Source organism: Lepus europaeus, chromosome 2, assembly GCF_033115175.1.
Source record: "Lepus europaeus isolate LE1 chromosome 2, mLepTim1.pri, whole genome shotgun sequence".
Classification (NCBI taxonomy): domain Eukaryota; kingdom Metazoa; phylum Chordata; class Mammalia; order Lagomorpha; family Leporidae; genus Lepus; species Lepus europaeus.
The window spans coordinates 70244416-70267435 of NC_084828.1; the positions used below are offsets into that span (position 1 = coordinate 70244416).

Genomic DNA, 23020 nt, shown 5'->3' on the forward strand with positions numbered 1-23020 from the left:
TAATGCAGCAAGAACTCTGCCTGCTCAGCCGGGGTGAGAAGTTCACGGCTCACCTGCGGGCTCTCCAGGCTCAGTGGGGTGGCAGAGAGGGGAAGCCCCGCCCTGCGGCTCCTGCAGCCCAGCGGCGACCCCGGATTCCCACCCGAGGAGACGGCTTTTTGCCTCTGATTGCGATTGCTGCCGAACGTCCGTCGGTCCGCAGGCAAAGCTGCGCTGAGACGCGAGAGGGCAGCCTGGCCCCGGGCCGCCTCGGAAGGTCAGGCCGTGCTCGCTCGGGTGCCCCTGGGCCCGTGTGAGCTCCGATGGGCTGAGCAGAATGCTGGCCGCGGGCATGGTGGTTACGTCCGAGTTGGAATCCCAGCCCTGACAGCTCCCTGTGTGCCCGTGAACCGGTGGTCTGACTTTTCTGAGACTCAGTTTCCTCACCCATACAATGGGAACAAGGATTCCTGCTACGCTGGGGTGTTAGAAATGTCAAATGTCTCTGTTTTTGAACACAATGCCTAGTACATATTAAACGTTCAAAAGACAACCGTGTGACTGTTGTTGTCAACATAATTGTTGTCATCCTCCTAGTCCCGATTATCCGGGAACTTGAAATCTATTTACTTAGCAGACCAACAAATGCATGTGCCCGGTGCTGTTGAAAGCGCTTTACAAACAACGAATCATTTAACCCTAACAATCCTTCACAGGAGGTGCTGTTTTGTCCATCGAACAGAGGAGGAGCCTGAGGCTTACCCAAGCTCCCATCACCATGAAGAGGTAGAGCCAGAGCTACCGGCACCAGTCAGGGCTGGAATGCGTTGCAGGAGACTGGACCCTGCAGGGGTTAGAATCCTTCCTCCTGCACCCACCAGCTGAGAGATCCTAGCAGTCTGCCTAGCAGTCTGCCTCAGCATCTGAGTGTACCTTGCTGGGTTGTCCTGAGGGTTAGCAGTAATGAGTAAGAAGGTGCTAGTGCCTGGTGCATACTACTTGCTCAATAAATGGTAGCTATTTTTGCTGTTGCTTTTAGAAGCGCACAAGTTACAGTTGGCACAGAGGGCGCCAGGACACTGAAGCCATGGCTGATGTGTCTCATTTGGTCCAAGGAGACTGCACCCTTAGAGCGGTGCTGCCGATATGGTCAGAGGCCTCTCCCTTGTTGCCCCATCCTCACCTCCACCGCAGAGGCTACTCGCTGGCTGAACACCTAGTACACCTGGGCTAAGAGGCTGCCAGAGAGTGTGCAAGCATTTCCCATCTCTGCACAGGTGAGTAACTAGGACGCCCCTCTAAGAGCAGGCTCTGTGGCGCGTCACAGTACCACAGTACCGTACCGTTTCGGAACTCAATCGCCACCCCAGGGCCCCATCCAGGGAGGGTGGGCAGTGTGTGTGTGTGGGGTGGGGGGTGGGAAGAGCTGAGGGTGCCTTTTTCGGAAGCGGGCAGTTGGGGGGGGGGCAGGAAGCAAGGGGCTGGCCTGGGTGGGAGGGCTGGACTGTGACTCCCCGCTTGGGTTTAATGAGCCCGGGAGCTCTGTGCCGGCTGCTTTTCAGCACCTTTTCTTTGGTCGGACAGGGGGCTCAATAAATCTTTAGTGCTGCGAACTCCCCTCGTGGGGTTGTTGAAGGAGAAAGCTTTTCGCAAATGACTGGAAAGCCCTTTGCAAATATAAAGTGCTTATTTAGATGCAAACTAAAAATCCAAGGTGCTTGTGACTCATCTGGCACCTATTGTGCTTAGGCTCGCCTGTGTGATGGGTGCCATTTGAGAGCCACTTAAAGAACTCCCCGGTGAATGCATTTGCTTGCATTATTCCTGGGCTCCTTGCGGGGGACTCTAATTTTCACTGCTTGGTCGTGTCCCCCTCTCCTGACACATTCTCAGGCCTCTCCCAGAGTTAGTTCTGACCCGGGACCCGGTGGGAGGCGGCTGGCCTGCAGGGGAGGCAAGGACCCCCGGGGGGGGGGGGGGGCGGGGGGCTTCTGCTCAGAGGACTTCCAGCTCTGCCTTTTAAAATAGAAAAGGCAGCCTTAATCCAAGCATACAGAGCCGCGCCTAAGAATCGAATGACAATAGTATTACTTGCTTTCAAAAACCCTTTTGTCAGTTCCTTTTCTTTCCTATCTCTTGCCACCCTGTTGTTAAAGACTGGGGCTTCATGACCAAAATGTCCTGAATCCATTGGGTCAAGTTTGTCAGACCGGTGACTGGCATTGTGCGAAGACCAAAGGTCTGCCTGAATGACTGCATTTTTCATGAATTGACCGGCTATTTGGCATCACATGAACAGATTTTAATGCTGTGTACTGCAAACTGCTGTGAAGCAGAATGGAGACAGCTTTTCCAAGGCCTGTTTTCATTCCTAGAATAGGGAGGGGGCTCCATTTTGAGGTTGGTGAGGCTTGGTCTGTAGGGCAATGCAAGTCCAGGAGGGGGCCTCCTTCTCCAATGAGGTTATGGGGCTCAGAAAACCAAACCCCAAAGTGAAGGTCCCAGAAGCAGAAAGTTTGGCTTTGACCTTCTGCTATTCTCCCCTGGGGCAAGTAGTAGAAACTGAGGCCCAGCTCCTACAGGAATGTCCCTTTTGTAGAGGCTAGAAGGTATCTGTCAGACCGGTCAGGCCTGGGAAAGCAGTAGAAGATGGCCCAAGTCCTTGGGCCCCTGCACCCGAATGGGAGACCCCGAAGAAGCTCCTGGCTCCTGGCTTCGGATTGGTGCAGCTCCGACCATTGAGGCCATCTGGGGAGTGAACCAACAGATGGAGGACCTCTCTCTCTCTCTCTCTCTCTCTCTCTCTCTCTCTGCCTCTCCTTTCTCTGTGTAACTCTGACTTTCAAATAAATAAATAAATAAATAAATATTAAAAAAAAATAAGAAGCAGCAGGCCTTGGAAAGCAGCCCAGTATTTAAAAAAAAAAAAAAAGTCATTGGCTTCTCTGACAGATAAAACCTAGATGGCCTGTATTGTCCAGAGGGGTTTTGTTTAGGAGCAATACCAGGTCTGGGGCAGAACACACCTACCACCCGCAGGTAACCCTGCAGACCAACTGAAGCCCCCTTGGCCAGCATAAAAATTCCTTGAAATGCACAGTGTCATTGGCCAATCAATGGGAGGCTATAAGCATCACTGGTTGCCCAGGAACTTGGACATGAGCTGATCACGCATTTCTCAGCCCCAACTTCAATCCATAAGAACTTTCACCCCTAACCTCTCAGGGAGCCTAGTCATTTAGTGACAACTGCCCAGCAACTTGGCACTTTGCAAATAAATGCTTACATTTTTCTATCACCCCAATGTCAGTGATTGTCTTGCTGTCATACATCAGGCAAGTAGACCCAGGTTTGGGGCTTCTATAGCAAGTCCTCTAATGGTTAGGGGAATATTCCACAGTAAAACTAGAATTCTCCAAAGGAAATCATAGAAAACCAGGATCTCTTTTCCCCAAAACCAGGAATAAAGCCTAAAGATATTACTCTTAACTTCCCTCTGTCTTTTTGTGTGACAGCCAACCATAAAGAAATTAAGACTTACTCCAGAGAGTCCTGCCTCTGCCTCATATTGGAGAAGAAGGAATGCTGCAAGTGAGGGAACAAGAGCCAGAACACACAAGCCAGGCTCCCCATCCCCACCCCCCATCTATGACTATTAGATCATACCCAGTTGGTGTGATCACATTTCCACATGGTTCTCCACGTGAGAATAGATTATCCTGGATGTTTGAGATCTTAACAATCAGAAGGAGTCCTGTGTCAATGTAAGACTATGATCAGATAAATTTGTTAGGTTTTTTCTTGTTAATTTGCTCTTCGTTACAGAGGTATTGCCATGACCTTTTATGATGGGCAGGAAAGGGATCACCTCCTCATTCATCCCTGTAGGGTTTAAGGCATGGTTTGTCTCTTTGGGTTTCAGGTATGTGAGTGCTCTACACCCAGGTGAAACCAAGCCCCTACACAGTGCCCTGGATGGAGATGCTAGATACCATCACATCCCAAGCTGAAATTAACTCAGTGAATTGAGGGCATGGTACAGCTGACCCCACAAGGTCCCTAATCACTGGCCCTACCAGGTGCGACTTCCAGAACTCATGAGGTCATTTATCTCTTCTATAGAGAACATCTTGATGTTCTGTCTTGTCTTAAGGGGCTTCTTGTCCAGGAACCCCAAACCCTGAGCAAAGAGTAATTACCACCTGCATGTAGCCCCCAGACTGGCTGGGGCACTTTGCCATCATCAAAATTCCCCAGAGGACGTGATATTCCTGACCAACCACAGGAATCCGGACATGAGCTGAGCACACACTGCTTGGCCCCAACTTCTACCTCTAAGAACCTTTACCCCTAAAGCTTTGAGGAGCCTGGGAGTTAAGTGACAGCTGCCCAGTTCCTTGCTCTGTGCTTTGCAATAAACATCGCCTTTGTTCCCCCACTTTGATATCAGTGATTGACTTTGTAAGCCTTGAGAAAAGTTTCTATAGCAACTCCTCCAACCAACCAGTTCTGGGGGTTGTTCTATACTACTGGAAGTTTTCCTATATGGGACAGAAGCCAATTCAAAGTTTATTCCTGTCATTGGTGGGTTCCATGGTGGAAGTAGAGCTGTGTGTGAGCATGAGTGCTGTCAGTAAAATGGTGCTCTTGTGCAAATTAGACAAAGGCCTCCTGGCTGGCAAACTGTGGAAGGTTACCCTGGCTTGGCAGATGAAGCAATGGCTGAATTCTGTTCTCACACCCTTGGGTCTCTTTGTAGTAGGAGTATTGGCTACTCTGAGTCAGAGATGGAATTCAGTTTAACACTCTTTGTTCAAAGCTCTGTGATGGGCACAGCAGGGAGACTCACAGGCGATGAGTCAGGTCTGGTATGAAGTTTGAGTTGGTGAGGCTACAGTAAAGCAAACCAACTGCAGTGAAGTCCTTCTGTAAATGCACTCTTGGAAACGTGTAGTAAGTGTCCAGAAATGACACACGGATGTTGGATATCAGAGCTAAAATATTATCAAATTCTCATCTCTTGCATTTTTAACAACTTTATTGAAATATAATTTATATGCCACACAATCTATCCATTTAAAGTGTGTATAATTCCATGTTTTTGATGCATTTACAGAATTATGCAGTCATAGCCCTTTGCTTCTAAACACACTCTCTAATGGTATTATTTCCAGCTTTGTGGATATGCTGTTTAGTTTTCCAATCAACCAGCCAGCTAACTAGCAGTATGAGTAGAAAAGCCATCCATTTGGTTGGTTGGTTTATGGCATCACCATAAGAAAGGACTCTTATGCCTATTTGGTTTTTGCCAGAATTTTATGTCAGCACATGAAAGCAAGTTTAAAACTGCTATAGAACACACAACACTGAACCATGAGAGAAGACACTTATACTGGGGAATTCTGGAAGGTCAGGCTGGAGATGCTACAACCTAGATACAGAGAAAGCATTTGAGGGTTCTGGGGTGACTGGAACTCAGATGGACTTTCTGGAAAGGGGGCCACTGTGATAGACCTTAAAGCATGAGGAGGATATAGGGCAACAAAGAGGTGAGATTGAGATGAGGTCAGACTTGGAAAATGATGAATCCCCATCCATGGAGATGTATCAGTTAACTTTTCAAATCTATAAGAAAATACCCCAAGGGAACTAACTTTACAAAGAGAAAAGGCTTATCACAGTGTTAGAGGTTCAAGTCCAAGACTGTGTAACCCAGTGGTTTAGCCTCTAAGGCAATGGTAAAGCAAAGCAAGAAGGAAGCCAGGAAGCAGAGAGAGAGAGAGAGAGAGAGAGAGAGAGAGAGAGAGAGAGAGGCTGGCCCCCAACTCAGGCTTTTATGACTAACGTCTTGAGAGAATTGGGGCCCACGCCCAATGACCCAAGAACTTCCCATGAAGCCCATCCCCTAACAGTCACTATTGGATTAAGTACCATTAATTAATGACTTGGAAGCTTAAATATCTGCATGAATTCAGAAGCCAAGTCATATTCAAAGTATTGCAGGAGGTAATTTTAACTTTCATTCTCTAGGCCAAGGAGACACTGAAGTAGAACAGCAGACATTAAAGTTTTCCTTCTGGGAGAAAAATTCTGATAGTGTTTCTGAAACTCTAGGAGGGAAAAACAGATATCACAGGCATGTTTTTCTAAAATTGCCTTTCTCTCTCCTTTCATCATCCTCTAAATATACCCGTGTCTGCCTCTCTTCTTCCATTTCTCTCTCTCCTCATCCCTCCTTCCCTATCTTCAAGGACAAGCAAGCAAAACCATAGCCAACTTTCCCAGCAACCCACATCAGCTCCCCTCTTTTCCTCCCCTTCCCCTGTCCCATTTCCTTCCAATTAGAGATCTCAAAGACCCCAAAGGAGGGTGGAAAAGCAGAGCCAGGAACGTCTTCAGAGGCCTTCAAGAGCAGGAAGGCTGGGAAGCTCATGGGATAACTATTCTCCACTTGCAGGGGTTCTGCTTGTTTGCAAACTACCATTGGAAAGAAAACCTCCCGGTGGCAAGTTCTACTTGGAAGTAACCCCAGGGCCCTCAAATGCAACACCTGTGCCCCTCCCCTCATATACCCACACCCCCATCTGGAAGGGGAATCCCAGACGTACCTGTCTATGCTGATGGCACAGAGGTTCAAGATGCTGGCTGTACACATCATGACATCCAGGGTGACAAAAACATCGCAGCAAATTCGGCTGAAATTCCAGACTCCGCCTGTCACCTGGGTATCCAAGACAACAGGAGGTTAGTGTTTCTTCCGGCAAAGGAATGATAATTCAACTGTAACCAGCTATGAAATAACATAAGCCAGCAAATTTTGCTACTAAATGTAACACAAATTGCTTAGTTCTTTATCTCAACTTCTTTTGCAGAGCAGGAGGACCTAGTCAGGCTAGATCTAATCTCACCACCTATGGACCTCAACAAAGACTGTGATGAAACAAGGCTTGGTGCCTGACTCCAGGGACCTGCAACTCTTTCATGACTTTGCCATACCAGTGCCCTCTTCCTTGCAGCCTCTTTGTAAGTCCCAAACATCTGCATCCAGGAGGGTGGTAGTCCTTAAGACCGGAAGTCTGCTACTTTCTCTTCTGTCAATATATTGAATGTCGTCTTTCCTTCACCCCAAAACCCTGTCTTGTGATTTTGATTTGGCACTGGAGAGAGAGACCGACTTTTCAGTAACACAAGTAACTCTGTGGCTTCCCTGCGCTGCTCAGCATGGCTGCTGCCTTTCCCTCCCTGCCCCCTGTGGCTGGTACTGCCATCCGTAGGGCAGACAGACATCCTGCAGGGAGTACCAGGACATCAGGGGGTTGGTTGCTAAAGGAAGCACAAATTCACAGAATATTAGAATGTTAGTGCTGGAAGGGATCTTCCAAATCACTAAGTCCAGTGTTTCTCAAAGTGATCTGCAGGGAGGTATTCACTAAAGGTGCAGATGTCTGAAATCTCCCTAGACCTACTGAGCCAGAACCTCTTGGTCTGGGCCTCATGAGTCTTCGTTTTGAAACAAACACCCCCAGACACACCAAGGTTTGAGCATCACTGATGTAGTTCAAACTCAGGGACGCTCCTCACGGCTAAGTGCTTTGCCTGTACATGCACAGCTGGTGGTAAAACAGCTTGGGTGGCTGCCTGCCCGAAGTGTATCTTGTGCCAAAACTGCCTCTCTGAAGCCCTCCACTTAGTAGAGAGCTCACCATGTACCCAGGAAATAAGCTAACAGTGTATTTTTTCATAAAACTTAACTCCAGAGTGAAAAAAAAAAAAAAAACTGTATTGTTTCAGGTTTTGAAGTTTTACAACACCCTGAAACAACATCTATAAGAACCTATGCCAAATAAGCCTGCTAATATTGAAACCATGCTAGATACCATCGGGCCCAGTACTTGCCTCCCTCCCTTATCTGAAAGTGTACTTGCCCTGCCTCTTGACAGAGCTAGAATTAACTCACCGAATGGAGGGACTGGTACAGTCAAACCTATAAGGTTCTAATCACCAGATCCATGAGGTCATTTTTTTCTCCAATAGATAACACCTTGATGACTGGTATTATCTTGTGGGCTTTTGTCTAGGGACCTTCCAGGTCTGGGCAGGGGAATTCCAGACCCAGAGTAGAAAGTACCAAAGCCTACTTGACCATCATAAAAGTTCCCTGAAGAGTACAGCATTGCTGACAAACCAGGAACTTGGACATGAGCTAAACACGTAAACAGACTATCCACTGTGACTCCAACTAACCCATTATCACCGAGCCAGAAGCAGAGCCCGAAGCCAAAGTGCAGTTGTCCCTACCCTTTGTTCCTCTTACTTCTGATGCCCTCTTCCTGGTAGCCTCTTTAAACACTCTAAAACAGGGGCCAGCACTATGGCAAAGAGGGAAAAGCTGCCGTCTACGGCACTGGCATCCCATATGGGCTCCAGTTTAAGTCCTGGCTGTTCCACTTCTGCTCCAACTCCCTACTAATGCATCTGGGAAAGCAGCAGAAAATGGGCCAAGTACTTGGGCCTCTGAACCCACATGGGAGACCCGGAAGAAACTGGGCTCCTAGCTTCAGATTGGGAGTGAACCAGCAGATGGAAGATTCTCTCTCTCTCTCTCTCTGTCCCTCCCTCTCTCTCTGTAACTTTGCCTTTCAAATAAATAAATAAATCTTTAAAGAAAAAAAATAACTCCAGAACACCCTCATTCAGCAAGACAGTAGTTCTTGGGACTCAAAAGTTTGCTACCTCTTCATCTATCAATAGATTAAATTTTCCCTTTCTTTTATCCTCAAATCTTGTCCATGTTATTTTGATTCAACACAGTTGACAAGGACTGAGATTTTGGTAACATACTGATAGGGGCAGGCAAGTAGGTGCTGAGCAACAAGGGGATAAGGATGGCCAACACACAAGCCACACACATGGCCCAAGCTGCATCATCTTCCATGCTGGTTCAACATGGCTGAAGGCTCAGCACAACCACTTCCACTGCCCATCATGCAGCTAAGCCTCCCTTTCCATCAGGTACCAGGTGCCATGACAACTTCCTGAAGACCATCACAGGCCCTGCAGCCCAGCCCCAAACTCCACCCTCTTTGAGTATCTTATCAGCTCTTGCCTCAAGCATTCTCCCCAGGCCTCTGCTTATCCTATAAAAAATGTTGGCCTTGCTGTGGACAATTCTCCCTCAAGAGGTTGCCTGCACTCATGTCCGAGTGCATACTTTCCCTTTGCCTTTCAATCAATCCTGCTTTTGTGCTCACCTCTGTCTACATCTCCTAGTTGTATTCCTACTTGTGGGAAGACAAGAACTTGAACTAAGTCTAGCTGGTGCTCTCAATCCCTACAGCAGTTTGACTGCCCTGGATCCATCTCCATATCTCAATCACCATGAGGTGAGGAAAAAGGCTGTGTCCATGGCATTAGAAAGGAACACAGATCGTACTACTCCCCGAATTTGTGAGGATGCGCCTCACGCACCATAACCTGACCTCATGCACCATAATCCTCTCTCCGAGTGACACTGATAAAAAGTCAGAGGTCAAGGTGATTTAATTTATATTCTAGCACATTTATATTTATATTCTATTTTATGTTTACAATTTATGCATAACCTGATTACACCTGGAAGAGGTATCATGGAGATTGTTTCTTTCAGATTGCCCACAAATGACCACTCGTGGGTCCAGAGGTTTGTTCCATTCCTGTGGGGTTGCCATTCTTGGGGACCCTGCTACTTCAGGACAAACCTGAAGATAGCCCTCTGGAGCACACCCAATGGCTACTTAAGAAGAAGGAAAAGTGAACATTAGGTGTAGCAGCCTCTGAAGTAACGTCTCAAGAAAAAATTGATAATGACCAAATGACTACACAGAGATGGTGGCACACTCTTGTTTTTCCCACCCATTTATCTTATCTGACCAGGCCTTTTTCCTTTTCATTCCTTTCTTAAAAAAATTATTTATTTATCTATTTTAAAATTTATTGGGAAGGCCAACAGAGAGAGACAGACAGAAATGGAAAGAGATTTTCCACCTGAAATCAGCCCCCTATACTGTGCATTGAATGCAGATGCTAGGGCCTAGCCTCCCTCCCTTGGTTAAGGTGTTCTTGCTCTCTCTCTTTTTTATTGCAAATCAACCTCTTTCTAAAGAAAGAGTTATGCAGCTATCAACAGACTCATGAGGTCGTTTATTCATCTACCAGATAACATCTCAATGTTTGATCTTATTTAGGGATTTTTTTTCAGGAATTACAGCCCCCGCACAGAATGTAACAGCTACTTGCACACAGCCCCCAAACTGAGGCCCAATTTTCCTTCATAAAGTACACAGAATGCTGACCAATCAAGAAAGGCACGGGTACTGCAGATTAACCAGGAACTCAGACAAGAACTGAACACGTACCTTTCAACCTTGACTTCAATCTATAAGAACTTGTATTCCTAACTGCTCCAGAACAGGAATTAAGTGATAGCTGTCCGTCTTCTTGCTCTGCATTTGAGAATCAATGCCTCCTTTCTTCAAGCACCATGATGTCAGTGACTGGTTTTCTTGTTTCAGGGGCATCGACCCAGTTTTGGAGATTATATAGCAGCTCCTCCAACCATTCTGGGGGCTTGTTTAATATGAAATCAGCTGGCTAATTCCCCAGATAGCTGCAATAGCTCGGGTTGTGCCAGGTGAAAACCAGGAGTGAGGAACTCAAGTTGGGTCTCCAACATGGGCGGCAGGGACCCAAGTACTTCAGCCATCACTTGCTACCTTCTAAGGTGCACATTAGCAGGGAACTGGAATCAGAACTGAGCCAGGACTTGGTTCCAGGCACTCTGATATGGAATATGGGTGTCCCAAGTGGTATCTTAACCTCTGTGCCAAGGGCCCACCCCTCAATCCTGTTTTATCCCATTAAGCAAAGCCCTGACGGGCCGTCTATCTGCTCCCTTCCCTAATAACAGCTTACCCTTAGATTTATTTCCTTTTCAGCATTAATTTTATCCTTATATGTGTTCGTTACTAGACTTTATTTTGGAACCCCTGACCAAAGGCATTTTCTGAAAAACAAGAATTAAAAGTTAAAGCTAATGATCCCATCATGACTTTTGTTCATTTGGTTGTGGATTCACTTCCTTTCAATTCAACCATTTGCCTCCAGATAAGTAATGACCTAATATGAATTTATAGGAATTCTGAGGGAGCAGACTTTTTAGAAAAGGGAGAGGTAAGGATTCTGATCTGAAGAGTCATAATAATACAGTGATTTAAGAAGCTGGGAGAATAAAAGATGATTCTGCTCACCAGATAGGACAGTTGCATGCTGTAAAAGCTTTTTGTAAAAGTTGTATTATGTATATTGAATTTCGTTTCAATATTACATCAACCCCACAGTTTATGCCTTTGGTGGAGAAAAGACATTCTTCTGTACAATTTTGAGTGCACATTTATATGTGTGTGTTGGGTACTAGTGCATGTTGGAGAGGATTGCTAGAACAAGAACACATGCCAGTGCTTGTTGGGTGGTCACCTGTTCATTCATGCATACATAAAGCAAGTACTTGTGATGTCCTTAATACTTAGCTCAGAGAAAAAGGTACATTATGTGTGTTAAGAGGTCTTGCAAATGTATGACAGGGCCTTACAAGATAACTAGAGGAGCAGGGAATTATTAAATAAAATAATCAAAGCTCACCATGAGATGCGAGTGTTGTTAATACAAACTAACATTTATTGAGAATTTGTTGTACATAGGTCAACAACCCTCAAGAGCCGTTCCAGGAATCTATAGCTTTGAAACTTCAGATTCTGAAAACTGAATTTGTTTTTCACTGCATGTGCTCTCAGGGCTTTTGGCAGAGTAGATAATTTGATAGGCGACTAAATGACTATTACTTAACCAACTTGATAGTAGCAGGAACATTTACTTATTCAGGGCTGCATCTCTGGCTCCTAGAGCAGGGCCTGGGTATGCAAATATATTCTGAGAAAATGAATGGTCTCTGACATAATCTGTACTCATACTAATCGCTAACATTTATTAAATGCTTACTAAGTGCCTGGTGTTCTGCAAAGCACTTTACACACATGGCCCCTATTGCTGATTACCATCCTATGAGAGAGAACTCTTATTATCATTCTTGCAGAGAAAAGAACTAAAGCTTAGGGAGGTTAAGCTCCTTGCCAAAGGTCACATGGTGAGGAGAGGCAGACAGGGCATTAGCGGGTAGGCTGCTATGCACCCCGGTGTAGGGAAATGTCAAGAGAGGAGGGGCAGTGCTGGGAAAGGGATGGGCGTGGGCAAACTCCAGGGGAAAGGAGAACACCAGGTGCGCATCAGGGCATTTCTGTGTGACAGACTCCATTATCTCCTTTCTAGGGAAGGAGGAACCTCCTGATCGCCTCTATGCTAGGATTGCCAAGAATGGTACAACAGATAGCAATGGTGGCTGCTGCCTTTGGGGCTGGGATGAAAGTACATGGATGACAGATTTCTTGGGTACTTTTCCTGGAGGCCCTAAAGGCCAAAGCCCTCAAGCTGGCCTCTGGCCTCTAGGCCACCGCTGGAATGCCCTGTCCTCATTCTGGCCACCCTCTTTGGTCACCCCTAGATTCTACCATCTGCCCATTCTCTCCTTATCTCAGCTAAGTGTCAAGAAGAAAACAACCTGATTAGCTGGTTAAAGTATTTCCCACTAAGGTGCCATCACTTAGCCTTCCTGGAGTTATCCATTAAAATGAGACTCTAATTGGTAGGACTTGTAGAGGGAATAGATTTTTACTGGAGTCCTTCACACCAAGTACATAGTAGTACAGGATCAATAAAGAGCAGCTAAGTGCCAGGAGTAGGCTAAGTAACTCTTACACATTATTTCATAGCAACCCAATGAGGTAAACATGACTTCCAACTTACAGATAATTGGAGACCTGGGGAGGTTAATTATCTAGAGACACATAACTAGTAAAGGGAACTGAAATGGGACCTTGGTACATTACTTCTGAGACATACACTGTAATGCCATCCTAATGTCCTATAACGGAGAATTCTTGGCATTCGTCCATGCATCTGCTATCCCTCTACCCATATATCCATTGTTTATTGAGTGCCTATTGTGTGCCTGATCCTTTGCTTGGGTGAGTGTATTTTTAAAATGTTTATTTATTTTCATCTCCGAGAGAGAGAGAGAGAGGAAATACTTCCTCCATTGCTTCACTCCCCAAATGTCCACAACAAGCAGGGATGGACCAGGCTGAAGTCAAGAGCTGAGAGCCTGGAACTCCATCAGGGCTTTCCACGTGGGTAGCAGGATTCCAACCCCTTGAACCACCATCTGCTGCCTCCCAGAATGCTTTAGCAGAAAGCTGGATCAGAAGCAGAGCAGCTGGGACACACACCTGCATTCCAATATGGGATGCAGGCATCCAAAGCGGTGGCCTAACCCCCTAAAACATATGCCCACCCTGCATAGTTGTACTGAAATGAATTACCCCTGAAATTTGTTATAAGAGCCTCATAATATTGTGTGTGTGTGTATGTGTGTGTGTTGTTGGAAGACATACGTGCGTGGGTGTGGGGAACTGAGGGCTCAAGAGATAGGCACTAAGAAGTAAAGATGCAATAAGATAAGTACTAAGTGTTGGGGAATCATGAGCGGTAAGGTGATTTTTGAAATTAAAGTAGGAATAAAACAAAAAAGAAGTTTTATTTGATTGATGTAAAGCTCTTTAGAGACATGATGCTTTCTCCTAAATTCTAATGAAAAGCTCTCTCTAGAATGACATAGCAGCCAGGTGGTGTTACTCTCACTTGCTAATGAACATAACTAACTCCCTTTGGCAATACAGAAGGTGGGAGTAAGCAAGAAAGAGTCTCCAGGTACCGAAGCTGGCTATTGATTTTCAACAGACACAGCCTTGGGCAGCATTTCCCAGATTTACTGATTGTAAGGCAGCATTCTCCAAATCACCCGAGGCTCTTGTTAAACAAAATGATTCTTAGGCCCTGTTCTGAATATTAAGTCCTCTGGTGATTCTTATTGCCCAGGCGATTTGGAAAACACTGGTCTTGGAGGGACAGGGTGTATCAGTCAGAAATTGCCCCCAGGGGCCTGCACTGTGGCTTAGTGGGTCAAGCCGTGGCCTGCAGTGCAGGCATCCTGTGTGTTCGAGATCTGGCTGCTCCACTTCCAATCCAGCTCTCTGCTATGGCCTGGGAAAACAGTAGAAGATGGCCCAAGTGCTTGGGCCCCTGCACCTGTGTGGGAGATCCGGGAGAAGCTTCTGGCTCTTGGCTTTGGATCAGCTTGGCTCAGGCTGTTGCAGTCATTTGGGGCGTGAACAGCAGATGGAAGACCTCTCTCTCTCTCTCTCTCTCTGCCTTTCTGTAACTCTGCCTTTTAAATAAATAAATAAATTTTTAAATAGCCCCAAAGCAGTCTCCTTAATTGTTCCTTTAAAAAAAAGATTTATTTATTTATTTGAAAACAGTGACAGAGAGAGAGAGAGAGAGAGAGAGAGAGAGAGAGAGAGAGGAAGAGGTCTTCCATGTGCAGGTTCACTCCCCAAATGCTTACAACAACCCTGCCTGGGCCAGGCTGAAGTTAGGAGGCAAGAATGCCATCTGGATATCCCATATGATTGGTAGGCAGGAATCCAAGTATTTGGGTCATCACTGTTAACTCCCAGACACATTAGCAGGAAGTTGGATTGGAAATGAAGGAGCCAGGTCTCTGTACCCAGGTACTCTAATATGGGATGTAGGAGTCCCAAGAGGTGGCTTAGCCTGCTGGGTCACAGTGCCATCTTCCTTAGTTGTTTTTTATATTGTGAATCTCTTTTAATTCTTGGTTCCCTTTTCAGATTTTTTTTTTAAGATTTATTTATTTGAAAGACAGGGTTACAGAGGAGAGGCAAAGGCAAAGAGAGAGAGAGAGAGAGAGAGAGAGAGAGATCTTCCATCTGTTTGTTCACTTCCCAAATGGTCACAACAGCCAGGGTTGTTGTTCTTCACGGGTGCAGGGGTCCAAGGACTATGGTCATCTTCTGCTACTTTCCCAGGTGTATCAGCAGGGAGCTGGATTGGAAGTGGAGCAGACAGGACTCAAACTGGTGTCCATATGAGATACTGGTGCTGCAGGCAGTGTTTTTTACCCACTGCACCATAGCACAGGCCCCCAGAAGAATGTTTTTAAATGAAAAAAATAAAAAATACAATGGACTAGGGTGGGTCTTGTGGCATAGCAGCTTAAGCCACTGCTTGGGAAGCCTTCATTCCCTGTTGGAGCGCCAGGAATGGGTCCTGCTTCTACTTCTGATCCAGCTTCCTGCAAAAGTGCCTACTGGCACCCTGGGAGGTAGCAGATGATGACTCAAGTACTTGGGTCCTTGTCACTCACATGGAAGACCTGGACAGACTTCCTGGCTCTTTGATTGAGCCCCAGCCCCAGCCCTGGCTGTTGTGGGCATCTAGACAGCAGTTCAGTAGGTAGAAAAGTGCGCTCTCTCTCTCTCTCTCTCTCTCTCTCTCTCTCTCTCTCTCATTCTTTGCTTTTCAAATAAATATAAATAAATAAAACTTAAAAAGCACAATGGATACAAATTATTTTGAAATGTAGTTACAAAAGTATTTTAAATCTATGTGCTTCTCTAGTTACATATGAAATAACAAGATGTAGTGACAAGTCACGAATTTCCATAATTTCAAGGAAATGCGAATAAATGACATATCAAGACATCTAGAACAACCATAATGTAATCTGAAAAATATATACATCTGTGATGTCCACTGGTGATGCTGAGGGTTTCCTCTGCTGTGGGTAGATGCCTGCAATCCTGATTTAAGGGTGGGTTCAATTTTGGCTTAGTGAAAGCAAAGACACATTTTTATTTACATCCAAGGTGATGGACTCCCGAGATTAAAAGCTACTCTAGGGGCAGGCTCTGCGGTGCTGGCATCCCATATGGGTTCCAGTTTGAGTCCCAGCTACTCCACTTCCAATCCATCTCTCTGCTATAGCCTGGGAAAGCAGTAGAAGATGGCCCAAGTCCTTGGGCCCCTGCACCTCTGTAGGAGACCCAGAAGAAGCTCCTGGCTCCTGGCTTTGGATCGGCACAGCTCTGGCCATTTCTACTAACTGGGGAATGGATCAGTGGATGGAAGACCCCCCCCCCCCGCCTCTATTTTTCTCTCTGTGTAATTCTGACTTTCAAGTAAATAAATAAATCTTAAAAAAAAAAAAAAAAGAAAGAAAAGAGCTACTCTAATGATGCAGTTACACTGTTTTGTGGAGATACCCAAAGGGGCAAAAATGGAATTCTCTAAGTGGCCTCTTTGCTCTATTTGTATTTGCCACACTTATAATCTGCTTTTGGGGGCAGAGGGTGACACGGTATAAAGTAAGGATCTTTTACTCCTCTGAATCCCAATTTACTCACCTGTGAATGGGCTTTTATAGGTGAGTGGTTCTCAAAACTGTTGCAGATGGCCAGCTGGCTGCACAAGGCATCTGGGCTGGGAGGGGAGCTGGGAGTAGAATTACCATGGAATTCCAGGGCCACCTGGAGATTCTGGTTTGGAAGCTCTGAGGTAGACTCAACAGCCTGTGTTTTTTGTTTGTTTGTTTGTTTTTAAGATTTATTTATTTGAAAGGCAAAGTTACAGAGGGAGAGGCAGAGAGAGAGGGAGAGAGGCAGGAAGATCTTCCATCCACTGATAGCCACAACGGGCAGGGTTAGGCTAGGCTGAAGCCAGGAGCCAAGAACTTCTTCCTGTCTCCCACATGGATGCAGGGGCCCAAACACTTCCTTTTTTTTTTTTTTTAAAGATTTATTTATTTATTTGAAAGTCAGAGATACACACACACACAGAGAAAGAGAGTCAGGCAGAGAGAGAGGTCTTCTATCTGCTGGTTCACTCCCCAGATGGCCGCAACGGCTGGAGCTGCGCCAATCTGAAGCCAGGAGCCAGGAGCCTCCTCTAGGTCTCCCACATAGGTGCAGGGGCCCAAGCACTTGGGCCATCTTCTACTGCTTTCCCAGGCCATAGCAGAGAGCTGGATTGGAAGTGGAACAGCCAGGACTCAAACCAGTGCCCATATGTGATGCTGGCACTGCAGGTGGCGGCTTTACCTGCTACGCCACAGCGTCGCCCCACCCCCTCCCTTCCCCCCCCATGCACTTCCATTGCTTTCTCAGGTGCATTAGCATTGAGCTGGAATGGAAGTAGAGCAGCCAGGATTCAAACCAGCTTTCATGTGTGATGTTGGTGCTACAAGTGGTAGCTTAACCTGCTGTACCACAGTGCCGGCCCCAACAGTCTGAATTTATAACAAGCAGCTCTACCTATAATGAAGATTGAGTTTAGAGTTGCTCAAAGGTTGTTAGGCCATAAAAATCATGGAGGATTTTAAAATGCATGCTCAGTGGTAGGCATTGACACAGTGGTGAAGCTGCTGTTTTGACACCTACAGCCCTTACCAGAGTGTCTGGGTTTGAGTTGCAGCTCCACTCTCAGTACCCTACTTCATGCTAATGTGCACTCTGAGAGGAAGCAGGTGATGGCTCAGGTGCTTGGGTCCCTATCATCCACATGGAAAACTTAAATTGAGTTCCTGGCTCCAACACCAGCCCCAGAGTGACAGAGAGCTAGAGCTAGAGCTAGAGCTATAGAGATAGATAGATAGATAGATAGATAGATAGATAGAGAGATCTTCTACCCACTGATTCACTCTCTCAGTGGCTGCAATGGCCAGAATTGGACCAGGGTTGGGCCAGGCCAAATCTAAGAACCAGTAGTTTCTTCCAGGTCTCCCACGTGGGTGCCAGGGGCCTAAACATTTGGGCTATCTTCTGTTGCCTTCCCAGGTGCATTAACAGGCAGCTGTATAGGAAGAGGAGCAGCCTGAACAAGCACCCATATGGAATGCTGGCATAGCAGGCAGCAGCTTAGCCTGCTGTGCCACAATGCCAGATCCTCTTTATTTTTTAATAACCAGTAGCATTACAAGGCCCACAGGCATCTGCTCCGAAAACCATGGCTCTTCTTCCCTGTCATCACCATTTGATTTTGATCACTTTTTATGTGATGCATTTCGGTGCCGGAATCTACCTCATTCTATTTTGTCCACATTTCTTAGCCCTTGAATTTTTCCTCTCATCCATACTTGGACCCAAGAATTCTCAGTTAAGTGCAGATGGGGTCTGTCTCAGGAAAGTTGCTGTAAGCTGAAAACATTCTAAATAGAAAATGCATGGAAACCACTTAAGCGACCAAATATCCGAGCTTCACAACACAGCACAATTTCGTGGCTGACTGGTAGCTGTGGCTGCATGCCATTGTCCATTATTGCAGAGTCCCTTACTGCCTATCCCTAGTCTGAGAAAAAAAAAAAAGCAAAATTAAAGGTGTGGTTTCTAGTGAATGTGCATTACTTTTGCACCATCATAAAGTCAAAAAATTGGAAGTCGAACCACTGTAAACCAGGAATAATCTGTATTTCAAACATTCCCCTGGGTGCTTACGCTGCCTCTCTGTCCTGATACAAGTACATTAAGCCTCACAAAAGGTGCTTCACCAAGTGGAACAAAATGGGATGTTTATGCTTGGAGAGGAAGCTCCAAACAGACTTCACCCTGTAAAGCAGGAAATTAAAAACTTGAGAGGGAATCTGAGATAGAACTATTTGGTAGGCACAGAAAAGAGTTTTTGAGAAAATCCTATAAACTGAATTAAAGAGATAACTAAGCCAGGGGCTCTATGAAATGTAACCTTACGTGAGGTCACAGTCACCTGTACAGTGTTTTCCTAAGCTTCTCTGCTAGGTCCAAGGACAGACAATATTGGACTGCCCAAGCACATGTTCCCGTTAAAATTGAAAACTCAATTTTAAATATTTATTATTAAAAACATTAAAATTGTTTCCTTTCATTTACTTGAAAGGCAGTGTGAGAAAGTGCGTGTGTGTGTGTACATGTGTGTGCAAGCGAGAGAGAGAGAGAGAGAGAGAGAGAGAATCTTCTATCTGCTGTCCAAGTCCCCAAATACTTGCAGCAGTTAGGGCTGAGCCAGGCTAAATTCAAGCTTGGAACTTCATTTGCATCTCCCATGTGAGTGGCAAGGCCCCAAGCACTTGGGCCATTATCTGCTGCCTCTCAAGATGCACTAACAGGAAGCTAGATCAGAAGCAGAGTTGCTGGGACTCAAACTGGCACTGAGATATGGGATGCAGGCCTCCCAAGTGGTGGCTAGACCTGCTGTGTCACAACACTGGTCCCTTCTGTGTGCCTTGATGAGGAGGATGATACTAATGAAGACCAGCTATAGTTGGCAGGTATTTACTACCCCCTTCCTTCCTTTCTTAGTACCCAAATTCCACTAGGAATCCATGAGATCCCCTGGCGGTTGAAGTGTTCATAGAAACATACAACGTATGCAAAGTCAATTATTCCATTTGATGATTAGTTCCAAGAAAATCATGTGCCATAAGTCAGTCCAATCAGAGTATATCTTGATATTTCTACCGGAAATTCTGGGACATAGACTTGCCCTCTTGCTGTGGATGGTGCACAGGGATGGTGAAGAGGAAGGATGGGAGAGTTTGGTTCACGATGACACTGTGAGGCAGCTGAACTGACAGAAATGACAGATGCAAACTGAAGCACATGAAGGCATGAATTCGGTGAATCCTTGGGTCCCCAAATGGTTTCCTTCTCATGTGTGACCTACGTTTCAGGAACCCCCAAGCCTTTGGCAGCCCGTGGCCAACTCTGTTGCCTTTCTTCTTTCCAAGGATGCTCTTAAATATAATCAAGCATTGCTAGAGCAGCTACTCCAGTTTTATCAATGTTAGGACAAGTTGGTGGGAGTAACACTTTGCTCTTCCCTGAGGTGCATGGATTTATGTGTTCATCATCCTTTTGAGGGCTCAATGTATTCTTGTCTGATTAAGGTCTCTCATCTGCCACTAAGGGGAGACAGGAAGACATATCAGACTCAGGGAAGGGCAGACTGGCATGAGGCAGGGAGAACCCATCCTTTGAACGAACTTATCTGCTTGTCTATTAAGGATGGTTGTTTTACCCTATCTTTCATGGAGAGAAAGTCATGTAAAGCTATTTAGTTGCACTGATAAATGCACTGCTGCAAGTCTGTAAGACCAAAAAGAGACCCCTGAAGTTCATTTCCCAGGAGAGAGTTATCTCTTCTCCTCCAAGTCTTCTATCCTGAATGTAAATTTCTTTGGCCATGTCATTGATTGCTGAACACCTATGCCAAATAACCTGTGGGACAGGGGGCATAGTGGCTTTTAGCTCTTATTATCAGAGAAAACTCAAAGCCCCTAAGACAGAGTCCATCCCGGCCTTTGGCAAGATTTCATGTGGTTCTCTGTAGGTTCAGCTGTTCCTCTATGCTCAGCAGAATAGGGACACAATCTATATCAGCAGGTGTGGTTAGAAGGGGATGCCATGGGTTTCTAGCACACAAAAGTCATAATGTCCATTATCTAAACAGTATTTACAGAGGTCTTCCAGTATGGTCCATCCAGAGTCCTGGAAGCAAACGCAAATGGGTACCCAAAGAATGCCACTAAGTAGTTTTGTCACAGACACCCAAAGCCTAATTTTTGTTTCAGAGGGAGTGAAAATGCTTCCTAGAGTAAAAGTCTGCTGTCTACACTTCTTTTGGGCATCCATTTTATTTTTCTGGAAGATTTAAGAATTCTTGTAACATATGGGAATGAGCAGAAACATTTTGTGGGGATAGTGGTGGTGCGATGAGTCACTGACCAACCGGTGCATGCTGCTTTCAGTACCTAACCTGCCTCCCTCTTGAGCAGAAATACCACCTACTTCTACCTCCTGTTTACTCTCATCATTGTTGGATGTAAAATAATAAGTAGTTTATCCTCCTTCCCCCAAATATCTGTCTATAAAATAGATAGAGATGCAGATGGTGAAATCAGGAATTCCCCATATGATGCATAGATTACAAAGCAGATCATTTTAAAATTCACATATCAAATATTTGTTTAGCACATGTCATGTGCCACATAGTGTGTTTGGACTACAGGAAAAGTGGAAAAAGACAAAGCCTTGACTTAAGGATGACTGGGCCTAATTGGGTTGAGAAAAATGTCAAGATAATTATAGGACCCTTTATCATCAGAACTATCCTAACTGGGAGGAATAAACACAGATGTTTTCTTCATGTATTCCCATGGCCTTTAGATCTATCTCAATCAGCCTGATGTATTTTTTCTTTTCCTTTCATTTCTCTATTTTCTTTATTTTTTTTTCCTTCTTCTCCCTTGAGATCATCAATCTAATTTGATTTCCCAGCCATTTTTTAATATGGATACCAGCATAGGCAGTCTGTTTGAGGTTTTTGCTCTCCCATGATATGTCATACTTAATTAACTGTCAGCTTCCCTATTAATATTAACTGAAATATTAATTTGATGAATCTTAATTTCTCTTAATCATAGCATCATTTTGATTCTTCATTGGATACCTCCTTAGAATGACACATGATGTAGAGGAGAAGTATTAATAGCATATTAAGGTGTTAAAAAAAACCCTTTAGTAATTGCATATTTTCCAAGTAAGAATATGTTCCTTGAACAGATGTAGACACCCTGATTTCCTTGTTAGCAAATGGGTGTTTTGTCTTGATCACCTCTTGATTTGTTTTGCACTTTCAATGGAAAATACTTTCAAATGTAAGAAATGTTTCTCTCCTGAAGAATTCTGTAGGGTATATATACTGTGTTATCAGAGACTGGCAAAAGCTCTGTGCTCTCAGTGGAGGCCTGGAGAAAACAAATGTGAAGGTTTAGCTTGTTCCTTTGGTAGCAGAGCCTGTGGAGAGGTGGTACCCTGGAGGAAAGAGTGGAGGGGTGGGAGAACTGAACCATCAAAAGATGTCTGATCCACTTGCAGACTGCTCCTTCTGTGTTTCCTCTCATTCATTAAAATTTTTTTCTTTTGGCCTTTCTAGAATTCCTTCTGTCCCTCCTTGCCCTGCATCCCTTCTGCATATCCTCACCTCCATATACATTGAACCTGACTGCCTCCCCCAATACTTTACATCATTGAGACATGACTGGCATAGAGCATTTTTAGGAAAAGTCGTATCACTGTGGTCTGGCCACCTGGATATTGGATATCTGGGAGCACAATTTTTTCCCAGCTCCCTGGTTCTGATATTGCTGAGTGACTAGATGGCAGCTGGCTACAAAACTTCAATTCCCTCATTAAAAAGAGAATTGACAGAGACGTTCCTTCTTTCCCCAGTTCCCACACCACTTCAAGAATTATGTTGAGCCCTCAAGGCCAGGAACTCAGAGAAGACAGACAAGCGTGTGAATGGCATGCACCTAGAGCCTACTCACCTCTAGGTACACTACCCAGGGCATCACCAGGGTGGCCACTAGTAAGTCCGCCACAGCCAGGCTCACCACGAGGTAGTTGGTGGTGGTCTGCAGGGCCCGCTCTCTCAGGACAGCCACACACACCAGGCAGTTGCCGAAGACGATGGCCAAGATGAGTGCACAGTAGGAGAGGGCATAGTAGGCATGTGGGCGGGCCCGGTTGGCACCTGTGGAATTTTCTGCTCCACATGTGGAGTTGATGTGGCCACTCAGCTGGCTAAGAGGTGCCATTGCCCAGAGGGAGCGTGTGATCTCGAAGGGTTTCTGGAAAGAGACAGAAAACAATGTTAGTAAAATCAGACTCTTGGGTGCTTGAATGCTTGGATACATGTTTTGACTTATTGTGTCAACAATATTTATTGAATACTTTGTATATGCCAGGCACAGTCCTAAGTGTGGGAGATATAGCAATGAGCAAAACAGATAAAATTACTCCCCTCATGAAGTTGTCATTCTAGAGGGGAAGTCAGATAAAGGACATTGTATGAGATCAACATTGATAAATATTTTGGAGAAAAATAAGTCAGAGAGGGAAGTAAACAGTGGTTGAGGACTACATGTATGTGAGATGGTGTATGAGAACAATTTTCTACTATTGTGATCAGGAAGCCCTTATGGAGATACTGACAAGAG

General features: G+C 45.4%; 1 protein-coding gene across 2 annotated transcripts in view; it reads right to left on the reverse strand.

Moving 5' to 3' along the window:
- DRD3 (dopamine receptor D3) overlaps window positions 1–22618 on the reverse strand; it is a 39276-nt gene extending 16658 nt beyond the window's left edge. For both annotated transcript variants that reach the window (XM_062176825.1, XM_062176816.1), the window contains exons 1-2: window positions 22349–22618; window positions 6588–6700 (exon numbers count right to left, since the gene is read on the reverse strand). In XM_062176825.1, coding sequence (XP_062032809.1) covers window positions 6588–6700; window positions 22349–22618 — 383 coding nt within the window. The remainder of the gene's footprint in view (window positions 1–6587; window positions 6701–22348) is intronic.
- Window positions 22619–23020: the final 402 nt, after the last annotated feature.